The sequence below is a fragment of the Neophocaena asiaeorientalis genome, unplaced genomic scaffold (assembly GCF_003031525.2).
Source record: "Neophocaena asiaeorientalis asiaeorientalis breed wild unplaced genomic scaffold, Neophocaena_asiaeorientalis_V1.1 scaffold33, whole genome shotgun sequence".
Taxonomy (NCBI): Eukaryota; Metazoa; Chordata; class Mammalia; order Artiodactyla; family Phocoenidae; genus Neophocaena; species Neophocaena asiaeorientalis.
The window spans coordinates 3,106,368-3,128,523 of NW_020171988.1; the positions used below are offsets into that span (position 1 = coordinate 3,106,368).

General features: G+C 38.2%; 1 protein-coding gene across 2 annotated transcripts in view; it reads left to right on the plus strand.

The window, feature by feature from the left end:
- ATP2C1 (ATPase secretory pathway Ca2+ transporting 1) overlaps positions 1–22,156 on the plus strand; it is a 119,747-nt gene that overhangs the window by 15,011 nt on the left and 82,580 nt on the right. The window contains exon 1 of one of the 2 annotated variants that reach the window (XM_024747862.1): positions 41–220. The exons of the other annotated variant lie outside the window; for it this stretch is intronic. Within the exon in view, the coding sequence (XP_024603630.1) occupies positions 215–220 (6 nt within the window). The 5' untranslated portion in view covers positions 41–214. Of the gene's footprint in view, positions 1–40; positions 221–22,156 lie in introns of those variants that run through there. 2 annotated transcript variants of the gene reach the window in all.

Sequence of the window (22,156 nt, forward strand, 5' to 3'; positions counted from 1 at the left end):
CGCACCCGTCAGCGCCGCTTCTCCGGTTTCTCTTGCAGATGCTGCTGTTAGGGGTGGTGGGCGCAGCCGCGGGTCGCGTGGCCGGGAGCGGGGGTGACGGCCTGGGATTCCGGGGGCCTCTCTTCTTGTCCTCCTCTCCTCTCTCTTCCCAGTGTGGCCGTGGCTGACACTAAAGACTTTGTAGCCATCAACCCAAGTGCAGTTTCGATGGAAGATGAAGGTAAAGGCCCCCGGCAGGCGGGTTGCAGCGCGGAGTTGAGGGTGTGGTGGTTGGCTTTTAAGTTGTCTGTCTTTCGCCACCTTTTTAATTCTCTGATTTTATTTTTTCCTTTGATTGTGAAGTGTCCAAGGAATTGCTTTCCTAGGATATCTGGCTTTTTTTTTGGTAACATAGGGCGTTTCGGAAATTAAGGTTCTGTAGGGTGACTGAGCTTGATTCTGCTTTCCCGAGGAACCTGCTTCTTTAGCTTAGGGGATGGAAAGGAAGTTTTCATTTCATATGGCATCTGCATGTCTCCATAGTCTCTGAGAGAGGAATCACTCCAGGGGAAGTGGAAATGGGGAGGGAAGGCTCTGCATTGCATCCCTGTGTATTTGCATATCAAGCCTTGATTTGGTGTAACTGGATTCGTTTATAAGAAAGAAAACGATTTTTTATTAAATGCAGCTTTGGGGAAACAATTCGTTGCTTTTCAGTTCACAAAAGTCAATTCTGATTTTAACGAAATATTATGAGGTGATTTCTTAAAGTTCCTCCTCATTTCAAAACATGCTTTGGGAGGTTGACAGTGGAACCTGTTTGTCCACTGTATGCTGCAAGTGCACTGGATTATCATTCACATGTTACTTGATTCCTTTGGTCTTATAAAATATTTAATGCTTTTCATACACTGATTATTTTCTAAAAGCATTGAACAACTCGGAATCAATGTTTTCCTCTCCTGAAACAAGCACACTTATTCTTTGGACTGACTTCTGTGTGATAATCTTTTCATTTATTCCTTTTTTTTTTTTGAGTGGGGCTGTAAGTTGCTATGGAAGGTATTTACAAATTACATTTTGTTTTCATGTATCTTTGGTTTTTAAAATCTATATCTGGTACAAAGGAGCTGCAGTTGGGCTTGCTGGCTGCTTTCTAATTTGTTTTTCTGTTGTTGAAAATGTAAGCTTGATTGTTCTAAGTAGGACTAGTTATTTTAAAATAGACTTTTCTTATATGCAATAATCTATTTTGCTATCTGAGACGTCTGGGATGTGAGGGAAATATGATGAAAGGCATGATTATCTTGCTTAATTTTATTCTCGATGGATAATTTGTGGAAGACATTTTCTGAAATACTCATGTATATAACTGCAGCGGACTTTTACTGTCTAACTGGATCTTTAGAAACAGCATTCGAAAGCAATAATTTTTGTCTGGTGGTATGGAAAATCAGTTTTCTGAGGTTTTTTCCCATTTTGTCTTTTAGTTTATAGATTTAAGGAAGGCAGATCCTTTCTGTACAAGAGACAAAGAATATTAAATGCATTCATATACCTGTTTCTTGGTAGTTGAATCTTAAATAACATGTTAAACTTGAGCTTCTGCTTTTAGAATGTTACCAGATTTAAGAGTGTAGCCTAAAGTCAGTGGATTGTTAGATGTTGCTTTTCTGTTTCTTGATCTCTTAGGAAAAGGAGCATGACTAATAAAGCTGGCTCTCATTGTCTGTTCAGGTGGTAGGGAGTGGTTGTGAGATGGGAGCATGGTGCACGCTTGTGTCTGAGTCTCTGTACTCTATGGCCAAATAATGATTTGGCCTCATAGTAAAAGATTATACAATTCTTAAAAACTAGTGGAGGTTTTCCGCCTATTAATGATCGAGGCCATTTTGGTCAGTTTCTCATTACCATAACACCTCTTTTTCTTTTCTTAAACATTTTTAAGAACTTGTATATAGCCTAGAAATTTTCAAAACCAATTGGCCATTTTGAAATACACAGATTACTGTCGCTTTCCTTTTTACAGTTAGTATTCTCTTTTATATGAGATATAGTAACGTCTTAGGGGTGTGAAACAAAAACAGACTGGAATTATACCTTAACCACCAAAAGTTGTGTGATTTTAAGCAAATTAACCTTTCTAAGCCTCTGTTTCCTCATCTATAAATCGGGATTGGTAATACTTGGCTTACATAGTTAGGAGGGTTAAATGAGAAACTCTGTAAATTCTCTTGGAAGAGAGGATGGCTAGCATTTAAGAGCATGCACTGTGGAACCAGGCAACTTGATTTGAATGCTGGATCCCCACCTACCATCATTTGGCCTTGCGCACATTAGTAAAGCATTTTGTGCTTCAATTTCTTTATCTGTGAAATAAAGATATTGATAGAACCTACCTTATTAGTAGCATTTAGGTTGTTAGCATTTAGAATAGTATCTGGCATATATAGTAATGCTCAATAAATGTTAATTGTAAATAGCCTGGCCCAGTGTTTGCGTACTAATATGCCACCTGCCATTAATGTTGTTATGACATTGAATGTTTTTTTGGTTAATAAAATTATTTATTTATTTATTTATTTATTTAGGGCTGCATTGGGTCTTTGTTGCTGCGCACGGGCTTTTCTCTAGTTGCAGTGAGCGGGGGCTCCTCTTCGTTGCAGTGGCTTCTCTTCATTGCGGTGGCTTCTCTTGTTGCGGAGCGCGGGCTCTAGGCGCAGGGGCTTCAGTAGCTGAGGCTCCTGGGCTCTAGAGCGCAGGCTCAGTAGTTGTGCTGCACGGGCTTAGTTGCTCTGTGGCGTGTGGGATCTTCCCGGACCAGGGCTTGAAGCCGTGTCTCCTGCATTGGGAGGCAGATTCTTAACCACTGCGCCACCAGGGAAGCCCATGACATTGAATGTTGAAAGGGGGTACAGTAGTGGCCAAAATGCTGTGTGTGAAGTTTTCGTTGTTAGGGAGTGGGTGGATTTAAGTGCAGAATTTTCTATAGTGTAAGGCTTTAAGCCCGCAGAGATGTTGGGGCTCTACCAACAAACCAGAGGACAGTGTAGAAAGAGACAGGCTTGGATTTGAATCCGAATAGGTAATTTTTTTCCTCTCGTGAATATCTCATGCGTTACTGTGTTTCTCAGCTTTTTTAGCTGCTGAGTTTTCCCATCTGGAAATGGGATAATGGCCTCTTTTGGAGGGTGGGTGTGAGGAAAGAATGAAGCCTGGTATGTAATAAAGTGCCTGAGAAGGATGGTTGATACACAGTTAGCCTGCTGAGTGACTGAGTGATTGCTGCTGTTCCCCAGAAACAGAGACTCCTTCAGTTGGTGTGTAGGTGAGTTCCGCCTGCCTCTAGGTGTGCATAGGATGGAATTGCTAGTGGCTTTGGGAGCGGGAGACTGGAGGTCCTTAGGGAGTGTGCCGTGTCTGCAACTTCATCTGTGTGGCTCCTTTCAGCCACGGTGCTTAATTTCTTTTGGTACTTCAGTTTCATTTCTTCTGGACCTTTCACCCATGGCCCATTTAAACTTTCTTGGCAAACCTTGATCAGTTTTTAGCTTTAGCCTCCAGGATGCATCATGAATACTCAGAGTCAGTCACTAGAAGTATCTGAAGTATTAGTTTCCTGGAATTTCAGGGACTGGTTCTAGACTTCCATTCATGGGTTAGGATTTTATCCACATCCTTTGGAACTCCTTTTTGCATGTTTATCACAGATCTAAACAGATACCATTTAGGAATTGGAGATGCACAAGTAAATGGCTCTTTATCTGATGTTTTAAAAATTAATCATTTGTATGTTTAAAGGGATAGCCGCTTATTAGAAAAGATATTTCTAGCTGGAGAAATTTGCAAATAATTTCTCCTTCCCAGTAATGGACTTTTTTCTTTGGAATAAATTTGGTCTGTTTCATAGAAAAAACACTATAAATTTAATGCACATGAAACTATTTAACATAGCCTTAAATATAGAAATATAATGATCTTCAAGATTTTAGGACATGCTTAATTTAAGGTTAGAGGGATGGCTAATCCATCTAGAATAAATTCCCCTGATCATTTTGGATAGCGTTTGAAAATGCTTTTACACTTTACTTTTTACTTATTTATTTATTTGTTTTTGCGGTACGCGGGCCTCTCACTGTTGTGGCCTCTCCCGTTGCGGAGCACAGGCTCCGGACACGCAGGCTCAGCGGCCATGGCTCACGGGCCCAGCCGCTCCGTGGCATGTGGGATCTTCCCGGACCAGGGCACGAACCCGTGTCCCCTGCATCGGCAGGCAGACTCTCAACCACTGCGCCACCAGGGAAGCCCCTACACTTTACTTTTTAAAATAGTTTATTACTCAAGTTCAAATTGTTAGTCACTAGAAATATGTTAAGAAAAGATTGTGTTAGGATAGTTGGAGGAACTGTAAGGAAAAAGGGATGAGAAACCATATTAATTGTATTTCTTTAACTAAAAATAAGAAACCAGGTTATAAAAATATTTTATATCTTTAGGTGTGGAAAATATAATTTATAATGTTTGCAGTTTTGTTGATAAAATAATATTCTTACTCAGTATTTCTAGAAAAGAGTTGAAACTAAAAGATTATATGATAGCGTTTGATAAACTGTAGTAATTTAACCCAGAGGAAGGATGCTGCAGAGAATATTTGTAAGTAGTAGTCTCCTGACAGTTTAGTCCTAAATACATGATTTGTCTTAATGTTTTTATTATTCATTTAATGTCATTAGAACTCAACTCTGTTAACTGAAGCAGTATCAATCAGAATAGTCTCCTAGGGAACATTCCCCTTGGAGCTCAAGGCTGATTTTCTTTTGAGATCTTGGTTAACCGTAATCTGTTTATTAACAAGGTTAATTTTTGTTTTAAATCTGGAAAGAACACCTTAGCTTGATGGTAAAGTTAGCTGGGAAAATTTTAAATTACACCATTGTTACATGTAACATCTTAAAGATCTCTTTGTAAGTTCAAAAGTTCCTCCCATGTTTACTTTGTTAAATAACAGGTTCTTTTTATAGTGATTTCAGGCATCAGTTGTGACAAGATTATTTTTACAGTTTTCATATGGACAAGTGTTAGTAAAAGGCGGTAAAGTAAAAACTGGTTGGATGAACTCTAGGTTAATGCCATCATTTCATACAGGAAAGGATTTCTCAGAAAAAAAAAATGTCAGGCCATCAATGCAATTTCCTTTTTATGGCTGGTATTTATATGCGTTGGTTAATATGTCTTCTGTCTTCAAGGTTTTAAGTTAATATTGACAAAGGTATACATCTTAGAATTACAGTCATTCCTTAGTATCAGGGGATTGGTTCCAGGAACCCCACGGATATCAAAATCTGAGGATGCTCAAGTCCCTTATACAGAATGGTGTAGTAATTTACGTATGGCCTGTGCACATCCTCCCTTACACTTTAAATCATCTCTAGATTACTTATAATACCTAATACAATCTAAATGCTATATAAATAGTTGTAAAAAACAACGTAAATAGTTGCTAGCATGCAACAAATTCAAGTTTTGCTTTTTGAAACTTTCTGGAATTTTGTTTTAGTGTTTTTGATCTGCAGTTGGTTGAATCTGCCACAAGAACCTGTGGATAAGGAGGGCCGAGTTACTCAAATTGTGTTCAGTTAGATTAGTTTAGACTAAGCTTATTGGATACATTTAGAAAAAAATTGAATGAAATGTTACAAGGCTATCATAGGTTATGGATAGAGAAAGACAGTAATAGCAGGGGTCAGAAACATCATTTTAAGATGGTTGTAACTGGGCATCTAATTCAACTTCAATCTCTTTCTTCCTGCATCAGATGTTAGAGAATGTGTGAATTGGAATTATGTCTTTAATATTCCTGTTAATGATGATTTCTTGGTAAAGGGAGGTCTTTTGGCTTGACTTTTGATCATTTCATCAAGTTACTGACCTAAACTTGTGTCTCCCAAGAGGAAATAACAGAAATTTAGCACAACACATTCTTTATTCTTTCAGAAAACTCTGAGACATTGAAGGATCCTTGTAGAAATTATTTTCATTTATTTATTTAGTTACATAAAATGAATAACCTGATAAAGTTGGAATAGCAGTAGGGCCCTGATACTGAATATATTTGCTACCCTGTACTGGTGTTTGATTTCAGTTCTTTACAGGAAAACTCAGAAATAATAAGGCAGAAGTATTTAGGATGTTACCCATAATACTTTTCTTGATCATTATTTTTTTGAAACTGTGAAGTATAAATTAAGACTTTTGATTAGGTTGTGAATTTCAGATACTGGATTTAAAGTTATTTTGATTGTGATGTCTTAAAGTCAAAAAGGACAGAGCACTTCCTAAGAACCATTAATATAATGAAGTTCTGTTCTCTGCCTAGGAGAGAGATCAACCTTATTTTTTTAAAAAATATTTATTTATTTATTTGGCTGCGCTGGGACTTAGTTGCTGCACGTGTGATCTTCGTTGCTGTGTGCGGGATCTTTAGTTGTGGTGTGTGGGATTTTAGTTGCAGCATGCGGGATCTAATTCCCTGACCAGGGATTGAACCCGGACCCCCTGCATTGGGAGTGTGGAGTCTTAACCTCTGGACGACCAGGGAAGTCCCGAGAGATCAGTTTTAAAACAGATCCTGGATTTTTTTCTCATCTTAAAGCCTTTCATTTACAGTATAAATAAATTAACGTTTTTGTGCTGTGTATTATGTTATGAATGTGTTGTATATATATATAAATATATATGTTTGTATGCAGTTATTTCACTAGATTTTGTTTGACTATCTGTTTTAGAGTTTCCCTAGTGGAATGTTTGCTGTACCTACCTCTGGGTTTAAACATTGGGAGGGGCAGAAATGCTAGTTGGTTCATGCTTTCTTTGGGAATCTTACCTTACTTCCCTCTTGAGTGTCAGTTCTCCATTCCCTTGAGCAGGCAAAAGTGGTGCATGGCACAAGTGCCAGAAATAGCATGCGAGCCACTTTTTAATGGCACGTGAACTGATTTCTCCTGTGTCCTTTTCTTAATGCTTGTCAGGGCTGCTCTTTACTGCAAGTTAACATCTGAGTGAAAGTGTCTGTGAGGGGATGGGAAATTTCAGTTTCCTTTCCCACTCCAGAAAAAGAGGATGTGGTCTTTGCCGACTACTCTTTGATATCTGCCAGCCCCCTACCCTAGAGGTTGGTAGTTCAGTTATGATATCTTGATGTGTGCCCTTAATTCATTTGAGGGACCAAGAGAGGTGAATTTCTTCTGATTTCTACTGGTAGTAGAAAAAAGGCAGGGAGTTGGCCTTGTGTCTACATTAGAATGATGGGAATGGAGGATAGGGATGGATGAGAGAGACATTTTACTCCTAGGCAAAACAAGCAGAGCTTGGTTAGTGTCTTGATAACAGGGAATGAAGGGGAGGGTTGAGTCAGAAGTGACTACAAACTGTTGAGCCAGTGCAGGTGGGTGAGTGGAGGTGCTGCTGACTGGCTGAAGGAGTGAGCTCACGTGGGCACTGGCCAGAGGGAGGGTGTTGGAGGTCACACTGTCTGTGTGTGGAGAGAGGTTTGTTTTAAAATCGAACACCACTTGAGCTAGAAGACCGGGGTTCAAAGCAAGCTCTCGAGGGCAAAGACCCTGAGTTGTCCCTAATTCAGTTTGAACAGGGTCTGGCACGTAGCCCTTGTCTGTTGAATGAAAATACTGCCTTCTTCACTGTAACTCAGGGGTTCTCAGCTGGGGACAGTTTTGCCCTCCGTGGGACATTTCCAATGTCTAGAGAGGTTTTTGTTAATCACAACTGTGGGAGGATGCTTCTGCCATCCAGTGGGTAGGGGCCAGTGATTCTGGTAAACATCCTGTGATTGACAAGACAGTCCCCTGTCCTCACCAAAACAAAGAATTACCTGGCCAAATGTCAGTGGTGCTGAGATTGAGAAACATTGTTCTAGCCAAAGGCAAGGATGTTAGCTCCTCTAAGCGCTGATTTCCTCACTTATAAATAGATAATAATGACTCTACTTCAGGCTTTTTGGGATCAAATAGGGCAAGATGTGTAAGTGCCTGGCATGAAAAAGCTGCTCAGGAAATACTAATTTCCTTTACCTTGGTTGATGAATAGATTTGAGGAAATTATTTTTGTCATTGGTCTTTTAAACAACTTCTAATTTCAAGGCTTCACATATTTTTCTGAGACGAGTGGGATGCCTAGCAAAACTATAGTTGCATTTATTATCTTAATGCTTTTCTCATGGTTTCATCAAATTATATTTTTGACTCTACTTTGGCTTGGGGTTTGAGTATTTCATGATTTGTTTCTATCAGTAGGCAAAAACGTTAAAATCTGGATTAAAATTTTTACCTACTAATCATGTAGGTTAAATTCATTATTTTACTTGCTTTCAGAACTTTTACTATTTGAAAGCAGTATTACTGTTCTTTGAAATTAAGACTGAAGTGTTCTGAGTTACTTGTTTTGGAAAATGCCAGACCTCATATGTCTGTGATGTCCTTTACCTTTTTATCCATTTACAGAATTTCAAGTAGGCTCCTCTCAGAAGTCAGCACTTTCCTTCAGATAGGTGGCTTTCTTTTGCTTGTCAAGTACCTTTTTATTCTCTTTTGTAAAGTGTGGACATTACCACTGTCTGTTCCACTCATATTAGGGACAGGACACATGTATTTTCAATTCTAATACAAGAGACCATTCCCTTGAAAATGCATTCTAATCATAGCCTCATTGTGTTTAATGTTTATTTACATGTACATAGTTGTGTGGCATTCTGATTTTTGAGGAGTCCTTTGCTGGTACTTTGAGGAGTCTTTCCTTTAGGAAAAAAATCAGTTCTGTCTCCCTATGCATTAATTTCCCATATATCACATGAGATTAATAAAGTAAAGCTGATTTTGTGGCAGCAAAGAAATTCTTATTCAACTTAAATCTATAGGATTCAAAGTTGGTAGCTTTTGATGCCATTAAGTTGTATCTGACCACAAATTGCTGGAAAGGCTTGCACAGCTCCCTGTTGTACCTGTAGCCCTCTAGGTCAGGTAAGTACAGGGTGTGAAGAAGGCCACAGTCATGTTTTTGATTTCATAAGGGGTTGCTTTGCCATAGCCTGTAAAATTAAGTCCATCAATAAACTTCTGCCTGAAATGAATGCCATTGGCATAGGAGGTAGTAGGAGAAGGAATTAAGGAATCTACCATTTATTTGTATGGTTGAATTACTGGCTAGTCCATAGATTTCAAGGACAGTGATTCCTTTAACAAAGGAGGACCACAGTCTTTTAAATTCTGATATTACTGGTAAAATAATTGGTGCTAGCTGAAGGCTTTAAAAAACAGTAATAATTCATTTGCAATTAATATCTTCCTCTTGTGAGGAGGTACTTTGAAACTGCTAACATCCTGCATCTCATCATACTTTTTAAAAAAATATAAATAAATATATTTATTTATTTATCTTTGGCTGCGTTGGGTCCTTGTTGCTGTGCGTGCGCTTCCTCTAGTTGCGGCGAGTGGGGCTACTCTTCGTTGTGTTGTGAGGGCTTCCCATCTTGGTGGCTTCTCTTGTCGCAGAGCACGGGCTGTAGGGCGCGTGGACTTCAGTAGTTGTGGCACGCGGGCTTCAGTAGCTATGGCTCGTGGGCTCTAGAGCGCAGGCTCAGTAGTTGTGGTGCACAGTTAGTGGCTTAGTTGCTCCGCGGCATGTGGGATCTTCCTGGACCAGGGGTCAAACCCGTGTCACCTGCAGTGGCAGGTGGATTCCTAACCACTGCACCACCAGGGAGGTCCCGTTATTGCCTTTAGCTCAAAATAATCCACATGCCAAAGTGGCACATCTTGGGGAGACCTGTTAGAACTCCTACACCCTCATTACTTCTATGTTTATTAATTGCAGTTCTACTGTTAAGGAAGAATTGTCCTTTTTCCTCCATTTACCAATGGTCCAACTATTTATTTACATGGATCTGTGGATATTTATTTTACCATATGGGTTAAAATCCAGTGTTTTGTTGCTCAAATTGTTCCAGCTTTGGTTATTGAGAACACATTCAAATTTGCCTGCTGTGTCCTTTCTACAGCGTACCCATCATTTTGTGGGTACTAATTCACTTTCTGGTACCACAGTGTGTTCCCCACACGTCTCATGTTTTTCCTGTTTGCGCCAGCCATGGAATCAACCGTTTTTCCAAAGGAGGCAGATTCATTTTATTGGAAAGTGGTATCTAGAAACCAAGATTTGGGTGCCAGGCGTGCTCAGTACTGTTGGGGTGTTACTCTTTCTAAGTTTTCTCAGTAGACAGAGCTAGCAAATACATGTATAGTAATGCACATTTGTAATTTACATAAAATATATTTTTATTTCGTTATCTGTCCATCTACATGTAGATTAAAAACCATGAGTTCATACTGATGCTGCCAGTTCCAATCCCATACCTCAGGGTTCATTCCAGTCCCCACGCCCCCAGCTTTTTCCCTTTCCTTTTACTTCCTTCTCCAGAGGTAAGAAATCTGTTCTCATCCACAGTGTATTTACTTAGTTGTTTAATCTTTGTCCACACACACAAAAGTAGTTTCAGAATTGCTAACCTTTTCCCTTGTGAGAAACACATTAAAAAAATTTTTTTTTCTAGTAAGATGAAGTAATTACCTATACAGTTTTCATCATTTTTTAATGTGTTTTTGTTGTCTCAAATTAATTTACCCTTTTTATGTTGAGTTTGTTACCAAATTGAAGTTGCTATAGTTATTTTCTCTACTTTTTTTTTCTCCCTTTAACCTTTATGCTATAATAAAGTGTTTAATGAACCTGTTCTGATAAAGAGTTCCAATTTTCTGAGTCTGTCACCTTACTGGAAGTTCTATGTACTTCTACCTTTTTGTTTCTGGTAGATGGCAGGTCTAGTGTTGATTAACTCCCTCAGCTTTTGTTTGTCTGGGAAAGTATTTGTCCTTCATATGTGAGTGATAAATTTGCTGGCTAGAGTACTCTTGAGTGACAGTTTTTATATTTCAGTGTTTTGAGAATGTCATTCCATTCCCTCCTGGTTGTAGAGTTTCTGCTGAGAAAGCTGCTGGTAGCCTGAGTGGGGTTCCTTTCTAGGTTACCTTTAAAATTCTTTCTTTGTCATTGATTTTTGACAATTTTAATATAATATGTCTTGGAGAAGGTCTTTTTACATTGAGGTAATTAGGTGTTCTCTTAGCTTCATGGGCTTGTATATCTGGTTCCTTTCCCCAGGTTTGGGAATTTCTCAGTTATTATTTCTTTAAATAAACTCTCTGTTTTCTTCTTCTTCTCTTCTCCTGGGATACCTATTAGCCTAATGTTGTCCTTCCTAAAGGAGTCTGATAGCTCTTGTAGAATTTCCTCATTTTTAAAGTATCTTATTTCTTTCCTCTTCTAGTTGTATCATTTCTAGATTTCTGTTTTTGAGACAGAAATTCTCTCTTCTATATGGTCTGCTCTTTTTCCAGTGCTTTATAATTCATTCTTCATCTTGTTTATTGAGTTCTTCGGCTCCAGAATATCTGTTTGGTTCCTTTTTAGAGTTTCAGTCTCTTTGGTAAAGTGTTCCTTCTGTTCATTAATTTTATTCCTGAGCTCATTGAATTGCTTTCCGTTTTCCTGTAGCTCATTGAGTTTCTTCATGACAGCTGTTTGGAATTCTCTACCAGATTGCAGTATTCTGTGACTTTAATTTTGGTTTCTAGAGAATTGTCCTTTTCTTTTTTGTGGTACAGTGTTACTGTGGTTATTCACGGTGCTTGATGAGTTGTTCCTCTGCCAGTGCATTTGAAGTGGTGACCGCCTTTCTGCTGGATTCTGAGCACTTTCCATCCTCCACCACCTCTGTCGGAGGTGTGGCTTCAGTGCTGTCATTATTTCCTCTTGTGCCTCCAGAGTTGTTGGTACCTTGCTTCTGCCAGTGTCACTGGTGTTACGGTGTCACTACCTGGTAGTGCGCCCCAATGGTGGGCTCGTCGTTTGCGTCCGGGATCCCCTGAGTTGCAGGCTCCGCTGCTGTGGGAGGGGGAAGGAAGTGGGTGGGGGGAGTTGAGGTTGCACAGATGCCTCTGCTGTGTCGGGTGTTGTAAGGTGTGAGAGCTCAGCTACTGCAGGTAGGGTGTGGGGCGTGGAGATATGGGTGCTTCAGTGGCTGGAGGGGTGTCATCTCAGGCACCAAAGCTGCTGCTGCCCAGTTAATCTGGGGACTGCTGAGGCCCGGAGGCTGGAATTGCATTGTGTGTACTGCCTCCCCTGCTATTGCTGGCTTCTCTGGGGCTGAGGGCTCAGCTGCTGAGGTGGTAGGGTGGGCACTGCAGGCAGCACCTCCCCTGTGTGTTCCAGTCCACTCACCTTTATGTGTACTAATGTGTGGAATTCTCCGGCGTCCTGATGTGTTGGGCAGAGGCACTTTTTGTTGCTTTGTGGCTGTTTTACTGGTTGTAGATTGAAAGGGAGAGACAAAGGGAGCTTTTCACTCTGCCATGTTGCTGATGACTGAGAAACACGTTTTTAAACTAGAGTACAGTATTTGTCTTCAGATTTACAGTACAGTCCAAATCTGTTTTCCAAAGTTACTTAGGCTAGTTCTTTTCTTTCCGACCTACTTCTGTAAGGTTGTTACTCATTTGTAATAAAATTATGTTTATTAACTGTTTGTATTCTCTTTTAGTTTCTTTCCACATCCTGTTTGATTTTTAATTTTTTAAATCTTTTGAAGTAAATGGTGATCATATCCCTCCTCCATATCTGTAATGAATATACCTTCATAAAAGGGCTGGATTTGATTAAAGTTAGGTAGAGCTGTAGTGTGCTTTGGCTCATAGTAGTTTACTTGAAAGGAACTGTACTCTGGAGATCATTCTCTTGGGCTTGCTCATCTGGTTCCTTAGTTACAGCTCTCATTGCTACATCTGCACTTGGAAGGTTGTTCTATGTATGGTCCCATGACTATAAGTGCTTGAAATCAGTCCCCCAATTAATCTTCTTTATTCTGGATGCATAGTTTTAGACCCAAAGTCACCTACAGACTGAATACCAATTCTTTTATTGCTGGGGTAAATCATGACTTAAATTATTTTGTGGATCCTGTCCTTTACTGTTTTTCTTTTCTAAGATATAAATCATGTACTGTAAAATCAGCATTTTAAAGTACACAGTTCATTGTTTTTTAGTATATTCACAAGGTTATGTATTCATTTAATTGCAGAACATTGCTGTTACCCCCCGAAAGAAACCCCTTACCCATTAGCAATCACTTCCTGTTCTCTCCTTTCCCCAACCCTGGCAGCTGCTAATCCACTTTTTGTTTCTGGATTTGCCTATTCTGAATATTTCATGTAAATGGATTCATACAATATGTGACCTTTTGTGTCTGACTCTTTTCATTTTAGCGTGTTTCCAATATTCAGCCATGTTATAGCATATATCATTTCTTTTTTTTTTTTTTTTTTTTTTTTTTGGTTAAATAATACTCTATTGTATGGATATGCCACATTTTGTTTATACATTTATCAGTTGATGGACATTTGGGTTGTTTCTACTTTTTTGGCTAATATGAATAATAATGCTGTGAACATTCTTGTACAGGTTTTTGTGTGAATATGTTTTCAGTTCTTTTGGGTGTATACTTGGGAGTGGAAGTGCTGGCTTATATGGTAAGTCTATGTTTAATTTACCGAGGAACCCCTACAGAGGTTGTATCATTTTTTCATTCCCACCAGCAGTGTGTTGAGTGCTCTGATTAATTTCTCCACATCCTCTCCAACACTTGTTATTTTCTTTCTTTTTTTAAAAAATTGCCATTGCGTGGGGTATGAAATGGTATCATATTGTGGTTTTGATTTGTATTTCCCTAATGACTAATGGTATCAAGTATCCTTTCATGTGCTTTTTTTGCTATTTGCATATCTTTGGGGAAATGTTTATTTAAATCCTTTGCCCCTTTGATTTTGTTATTTGGTTTTTTATTGTTGAGTTGTAAAGATTCTCTTTGTATTCTGGATCCTGCGTAACAGTATGTACTATACCTGGACTTGCACAGGCATACAAACAGGTTTGTGCAGAGGTGTTTACTGCAGCACTTATAAGACCCTTATCAGACATAGGATTTGCAAATATCTCTCATTTTATGGGTTTTATTTTTGTTTGTTTTCGCTTTTACATCTCACAAATTCCTGTCTTTACTAATGTAATCTGGGGTCATAAAACTCAATTATTATGCTATATTTATTATATAAATGTGTTTCTCAAGATTTGGCTTTGGATTTTTGCATTCAGTTTAATAACCATACTTACAACAATTATTTTCATTTAACTAAATATTTAATTGACTTTCACGTTCCTGCCAATCTTTTTATGGTGTGGTACAATTTCCTCCACTAGAGCACGCAAATGAGAATCACCGGAGAGTTTTTTGGTAAATTCACATTCCCTGGCTCTACATCCCACGTAGGAATTCTAATTCTATCTGTCTAGGACAGCCTTTGCATGACTCCCCCTCTGGCTTCAGCCTTATTGTACTGAGAGTTGTAGCCGGAATGGCTGCAGGGGGAATTGTGGGAGAAAGGGTGGGGGAGGAGGTAAAGGGAGGGCCTTAGGAAAGGGCTTCCTGAGAGTAGGAAGAATTCCTGGTTTTCCAGTAGGTCCAGGTGATGCGGAAAGCTTCTCTAGACTGCTGCCCCTGCCACCCTTATCTCCAATCTCCAGTTGAGCTATTTCTCTCATTTTAGATTGTCTTTTCACTTTCTTTCGTGTCTTGCAGCACAAACTTTTAAAATTTTGATGAAGTCCAATTTATCTATTTTTTTCTTTTGCTGTTTGTGCTTTAGATGTTATAGCTAAGAAACCGCTTCAAGGTGATAAAGATCTGTGTTTTCTTCTAGGAATTTTTTAGTTTATAGCTTTCACTTGATTCATTTTGAGTTAATTTTCATATTTGGTGTTAGGTGAGGGTCCTACTTCATTCTGTTGCATGGAATATCCAATTATCCCTGCACTAAGAAGACTGTTTTTTCTCCATTGAATTGTCTTGGCACCCTTGTTAAAAATCAATTGACCATGAATGTATGGATCTATTTCTAGACTCTCAATCCTGTTGCATTGACCTGTGTCTGTTTTGTGCCTGTACCACACTGTTTGGATTAGTGTAGCTTTTGTAGTAAGTTTTGAACGTAGGGATTATGAGTCTGCCAATTTTGTTCTTTTTTAAAGATTGTTTTGTCTATTCTGAGCCCCTTGTATTTCCACATCAGTCGGCTTGTCCATTTCTATAAAAAAGGCAGTTGGAATTTTCATGGGCATTGAGCTGACTTGCCCTTTAAGGATGTAATGTTCTTACATAGGTACAAACATAAGATCTTCTTGAACATTTGGGTATCATTTTATTCTAGGTAACTGTACAAAATGGCTTTAAAAGTTTGAGTTAGTAATATTTTATTCCTCCCTTCTTTGCCCTTTTCTCCAGAGAATAACTTACTTAGTGGTTAGCGGGCAGGGTTGCGGCGAGCTGTATCAATCATTCAACAAATGGTGGAGGGACAGTTAGCTAACTTCTGGTTAAAAAAAAAAAAAAAAAAAAAAAAAATGGAAGGAGGGACAGTTAGCTAACTTTTGGTTAAAAAAAAAAAAAAAAAAAAGTAAAGCTGGAATGAGAAAGGCTTTTTATAAAAACTAAACATGAGATGAAACCCCAAAACCATAATGCAAAACATTGATCATATAAAATTTTAAAAAGAAAGAAAAAAAAGTAAGTAGCTAAATTGTAAACCAATGATAAAAACACTTGAAACAAATGACAAAAATCTACTTCATACAGAATGCTTTTTATATCTATAAGAAGTAGCCAGTAACTTGTAGGGACAGATGGCCAAAGGACATGAACAAATGTTTCACTGAAAAAGGTTGCAGAGGCCAAAAGATACGAATAGGTCACCAACTTCAGTAATGAAGAAATGAAAATTAAAATTAAAATAACATTTTCCATTCATCAGACTGGCAAAGATGAAAAAATGTGGTTATGCTTAATCTTGGCTATATTGCAGGGAAAATAGAAGCTCCTGACATATTGGGAGTTCATTTGACACAATTCCTTTGAAGAGCATCTTAGTGATAGCTGTCAGAATAAAAAATAACACCCAACAATTCCACATTCAGGAATGTATCTTGTATCTGTACTTGAATAAGCATATAAAGAGATTTGTATAAAGATGTAGTATATTTATAACATAAATATAATAGCATTTATAATAGCAAAAATGGGAATAACCCAAATGTCTGTCATCAGGAGGACTAGTTAAACTGGAGCCGTACTGTATAATGAAATGCTTTGTGAGCCATTAAACAAAATTGGGGCAGATCAGTATGTGTGGTGAAATAGAAAGAGGTCCAAGATGTACTGAGTGAAAAAAGCAAGTTGTGGTTACGTGATTCCATTTGTAATGAAAACAAAACAAAACAAAACTTGTAACATATTGGCATAGAAATGTCTGGCAGTATACACAGAGTTAACAGAGGTTACTTCTGGGCAGTAGGACTGGGGAGATGCACTTGTTATTTTAAACCCTTTCTTATTACTTGACTCTGAAAAAGAATGAGCGGGTTTTTATTTTTTTTAAAAAATCATTAAAAATGACTTAGTAATATAATTAAGAACTTATACTAGTTTAGGAGTAAAAAATTTGTCTTTTTCTCTCAAGTTGATTATTTTGTGTATGATCCCTGTTGGTCTGCAGAGGTAAATGGATTTTTTTTGGTGTGTGATTTGTATTGCTTTACTGAAAATGGATTAGAATTAGCTCTTGGATACAAATATTTAATAGCATTTAGAACCTACTGTATCATTCCCAAATATTCTAAGTATGGGAGAAAAATAGGATTTGCGATTGTGCTAGTTTTTATTTTGTCAAATGAGGAATATGTAAGTGTTGGTCTCCGTTGGAGCCTGATTGTGCCAGTGTTCTTTGGGTCCATGTTCTGGAACTTAAAGTTCAGTGTGGAAGGTAGCCATTTCACAGTATCTTCCTTAACCGAGGTAGTAACCTCGGTTCATTGTCGGAAACCTTAGTACCACAGGCGATAGGAGGCAGTGGTATCTCCCTGCACTTTTCCAAATTGTCGAATTTTAGAGTTCGGGGGACCAACTTCCCACCCCATATAAAAATCACCAGTATTCTCTCCTAGAAAGTTTTTGGTGATTGGAAACTCTACACTTTTATCTGTTGACACTAGTTCTTTCCTTAATTTCAGCAGAATGTTGTATTTCATTTAACAGCCTTAAAATATTTGAAGGTGCCTGTCATATCCTTTATTTATTTAGAAACTTTTAGTGAAGTTTAATTAATGGTCATGCACTGCCCTTCATAATTCTCTTCTCTAGGCCAAATATTCCTAACTTATTCCACCAGTTTTCTTAAGACCTCATTTCCATAGTATGTCATCATAGTGTGCCACACTTTGGGGCAGACCCTAATGTTGCTCTGTACTGAATATAGAATCCTCAGGGTGTGGTTGGATCGGATAGTACTCTGGGGCTGTTACTCCCTTGGCTTAAAAGTTGTACTTCTCATAATGCAGTTTAAGATGTTATTTACCTTTTCAGCAGTATAGAGCCTTAGCATCTGGTGCTCTAGTAGTTGGTTTTTGAGTTTTGGTTTCTACATTTATCTCTAATAAAGTATATGTATGCTTTTGTAAATGTGAAGATAGTGGCATATGGTCTATACCCATTGGTTTAGCCTGATAAGCTTGTTTGAGTTATGAGGCAAGGTGGCTGCCCCTCTCTGGCTTTTGAGTTGATGTCGTCTTGGATAGGCATGTTATTTAGGTATTTGAGTTGTTGATAGAGTATTAAACAGATAGAGCCTAGTGGCACACCTAGTGGCACTGAGTTATTAATACTTTTGGCCCACCTAGCCAGAAATCTACCCAGGTTTAGCCCATGTGTTTTCTGTTTTTGGCACGTGACAGAATTTAAATCATGTTTTTTGGCATCAGGAGACTGTACAATCTTAGTATTCTACCCTTGTGAGAAATTCTCAGATACACACTGCTTTTCATTTTTTTCTCTTTTCCACAATTAAAAAAAATTATCTCTGTATCTGTTCAAGATATTTTGGGTGTGTATTGGGAGGGGGAGGATGAGAAGCTTTTTTGCACCAAGGTTGTTTTCAGTTATAAAGAAGCTTTGTTCTTAGATTTTTAATTTTTTTAATTCACTTTTTACTTTATTTTATTTTTTTTAAAGTTTTGGCTGCGTTGGGTCTTCGTTGCTGCCTGTGGGCATTCTCTAGTTGTGGCGAGCGGGGGGCTACTCTTCATTTCTGTTCTTGGGCTTCTCATTGTGGTGGCTTCTCTCGCGGAGCATGGGCTCTAGGCACGCGGGCTTCAGTAGTTGTGGCCCATGGGCCTAGTTGCTCTGTGGCACGTGGGATCTTCCCAGACCAGGGATCGAGCCCCTGTCCCTGCATTGGCAGGCTGATTCTTAACCACTGCGCCACCAGGGAAATCCTAGATTTTTTTAAAAACAGCTTTATTGAGCTGTAAATTCAGATACAAATTCACCCACTTAAAATATACAAGTCAGGCTTCCCTGGTGGCACAGTGGTTGAGAATCCGCCTGCCAATGCAGGGGACACGGGTTCGATCCTTGGTTTGGGAAGCTCCCACATGTAGCAGAGCAACTAAGTCCCGTGCTCTACAACTACTGAGCCTGTGCTCTGGAGCCCGTGAGCCACAACTACTGAGTCCACGTGTTGCAACTACTGGAGCCCGTGTGCCTAGAGCCTGTGCTCCGCGACAAGAGAAGCCACCACTATGAGAAGCCCGCGCACTGCAATGAAGAGTAGACCCCACTCGCAGCAACTAGAGGAAGCCCGCGCACAGCAATGAAGACCCAACACAGCCAAAAATAAATAAATAAAATAAATAAATTAAATAAATAAATGTATAAAAAGAAAATGTACAAGTCAATGGTTTTTGGTATTATTACATTATTTCTTTTAAATTGTAAGGTAAGTAATAACAAAATTTGCTATTTTAATCATTTTAAGTGTGCAGTTCAGTGGCATTAAGTACATTCACAATGTTATGCAGCCATCACCACTATTTCCAAAACTTTTTCATCACCCCAGCCTGAAACTCTGTACCCTTTAAATAGTAACTCCCTATTGCCCCCTCCTTCCAGCTCCTGGTAACCTTTACTTTTTGTCACTATGAATTTGTTTATTTTAGGTACATCATATAAGTGGAGTCATTTATTGTGACTGGCTTACCCCACTTAGCATAACATTCTCAGTTTGTCTGTATTGTAACATAGTTCAGAACTTCCTTCCTTTTTAAGGCAGACTGATGAGGGACTTCTGTTATTTTCCTATTTGTTTTCTGTATGCCATATAGCTTTTCTGTCCCTTATTTCCTGCACTACTGCCTGTGTTTAGTTGATTTTTTTTGTAGTGAAACATTGAAATTCCTGTCTTACTTTTGTATATATTTTTAAGCTATTTTCTTTGTGGTTATCGTGTTGCATAATTGTAAAGTTACAACACCGTAATTTGGATTTATACCAGTGTAATTTCAATAACATACAAACTCTGCTCCTCTACATCTCCACCCTCACTCCTTTCAGTTGTTGATGTACCCAAATTACATTTTTATACATCGTGTGTCCAAAAACCTAATGAAAAAATACGTTAGTGTCTTAAATCATGTAGAAAACAAAATGTGGAGTTACAAACCAAAGTTTCAACAATACTAGGTTTTATAATTTTCTGTGTATTTACCTTTACTGAAATCTTTATTTCTTCATATGACTTCAAGTTACTGTCAAGTGTCGTTTTATTTCAATCTGCAGGACTCTCTTTAGCATTTCTTGTAGGGCAAGTAATGAACTCCCTCAACTTTGGTTTATCTAGGAGTGTCTTAATTTCTTCCTCACTTTAAAGGACAGTTTTTCCAGATACAGGATTCTTAGTTTAGTTTTTTTCTTTAACACTTTAAATACATCAGTCTGCCTTCTTCTGGTCTCCATAGTTTGTGATGAGAAATCTGTTTGTATTATTAATGATCCCTTGTATGTAATGAATCACTTCTGTCTTGCTGCTTTCAAGATTCTTTGTCTTATCTTTTGATTATAATGTGTCTTGGTGTGTGTCCCTTTGAGTTTATTCTACTTGGAGGTTGTTGAGCTTATTGGATGTTTATATTGACGTGCTTCATCAAATTTGGGAAGTTTTTGACCATTATATCTTCAGATATTTTCTCTGCTCTTTCTCTCTGTCTTTTCCTTCTTATTGGTGTCCTATAGGTCCTTAATGCTCTGTTCACTTAGATCTTTTTTCTTTCTGTTCCTCAAATTCTAAATTTCCATTGTCATATCTTCAAGTTTGCTGGTTCCTTCTGCCAGTTCAAATCAGCTTTTGAGTCCCCTTAATGAATTTTTAATTTCAATTGTTGTACTTTTGAGCTCCAGGATTACCTTTTGGTTTCTTTCAATGTTTTGTATCGCCTTACCCTTACTACTACTAGTTCTTTTTCTGTTATATCTCTTCCAACTACTACTGTGATAACATTTATAAACTATTATACTGAATAAGGAATTTTAGACTTTTTTTAAACTCGAAGCTTCAAAGTAATAAAAACACCATATTTCTTGTGGATCTTTTAAGGACAAATAATTCATCTTTTAACTTGCAAGTGCACCGCGAAAGTCTCGTAACTGGAAGTTTTTGTCCTTTTTAATTTAGGGCTAAAGCCATTAGGTTTACAACTAAAAATTCATTCAAATTACTTTTTGAAGTTACTTTCTGCCACTTTGGGTTCAGTGGTATCATTTTGGAGTGTCTTTGATTATACCTTAATAAAAGAATTGAAAATTGAAGCAAGGAATTAAAAACATACATGTGAGTTACTGATGAAGTTATAAAAGGTTTATGCAAGGAGATGCTGAGGAACTTAAGAGGATTTTGATTCTTCTTTTATTTTTCACCTTTCTTCTCCAGGGCATATTTTTAGCATGGGAACATGAATTTCAATAGAAGGAAGCCCAGTTATTCATAAACAAATGTAAAAACCATCTAAATATTCTGCAGCTATTTATAATACGGAGCAAATAGAGCATTGACATTTTAGTGAAAGCAGTTAGATCACTTAATCTTTCTTTGACTCATTAGTTACTTTGGATGACAAGAGGGTTTCCCCCCAGTATAGATCAGGAAAGAGAAAGTTTAAGTATGAACTTAAAGGGATTAATTAATTCTTAATTACAGGAGTGTCCAGTTTTTGTTTAGGGGCATAGTGTTAGTTGAAATGGTTAGGAAAGAAGTCTGTTAATTTTTCATTTATCCTTTTAACAGTTACCGAGAACCAGGTATGTGCCAGGCATGGCCAACACTGGTTTGTGTGGCCTGCAGTTCTTGAAGCCATTGAATTTACATTGTAGTGGAGGGATAAAGACATTTGGAGGAGCTGTAGGATACTAGGGGGTGAGTAATTTAGTTCAGTGTTGTGAGGAGTTGTCACAAAAAGTCTCATGGAATGAATGGGGTCTGAAGCTTAGTGGGGTGTCAAGCATGCAGGCTGGACCTGGTTCCTCTTGTCTGTAGAGATATGCTGCAGGCATTTCAGGCAGGGGGACTAAGTGGTAGACTTCTTGGCCTACGTGGGCCACTTACAGATGTGTGGGTTTGGACTTTTTATTTAGCCATCTCTGAGGCTTTCTGAGTCAGTCCAAATTCACTTGTCACTAAATGTATCAGTTATATATGTTACTAATAATAGAGGATACACCATTCTTGTATCCTCTGTTAGGCAGCATTATTAGGACATGTAAAGCAAACTAAATTGTGCTAATAGGATTCTTATGGTCTCCTATTGGGTAGCATTCCTTTTAGAGATACTCATGGGTTGTGAGTGTTTAAAGTGAGGTAGGAACTATGATTTCCTTGGGGGTTGGGCTTAGAATGTGATTGTTCAATGGAGTTAGTCAAAGCTTAGACTTGTATTATTATTATTATTATTATTAATTTTGCTTTTCAAAAGTACTGTACATTACTACAGTACCAGTTTCTTTTGGCTTGGAAAAGAAATAGCTGATACCAGTGCAGAACTCAAGTTGTCTGCTACCAAACGTAAAATAGATAGCTAGTGGGAAGCAGCCACATAGCACGGGGAGATCAGCTCGGTGCTT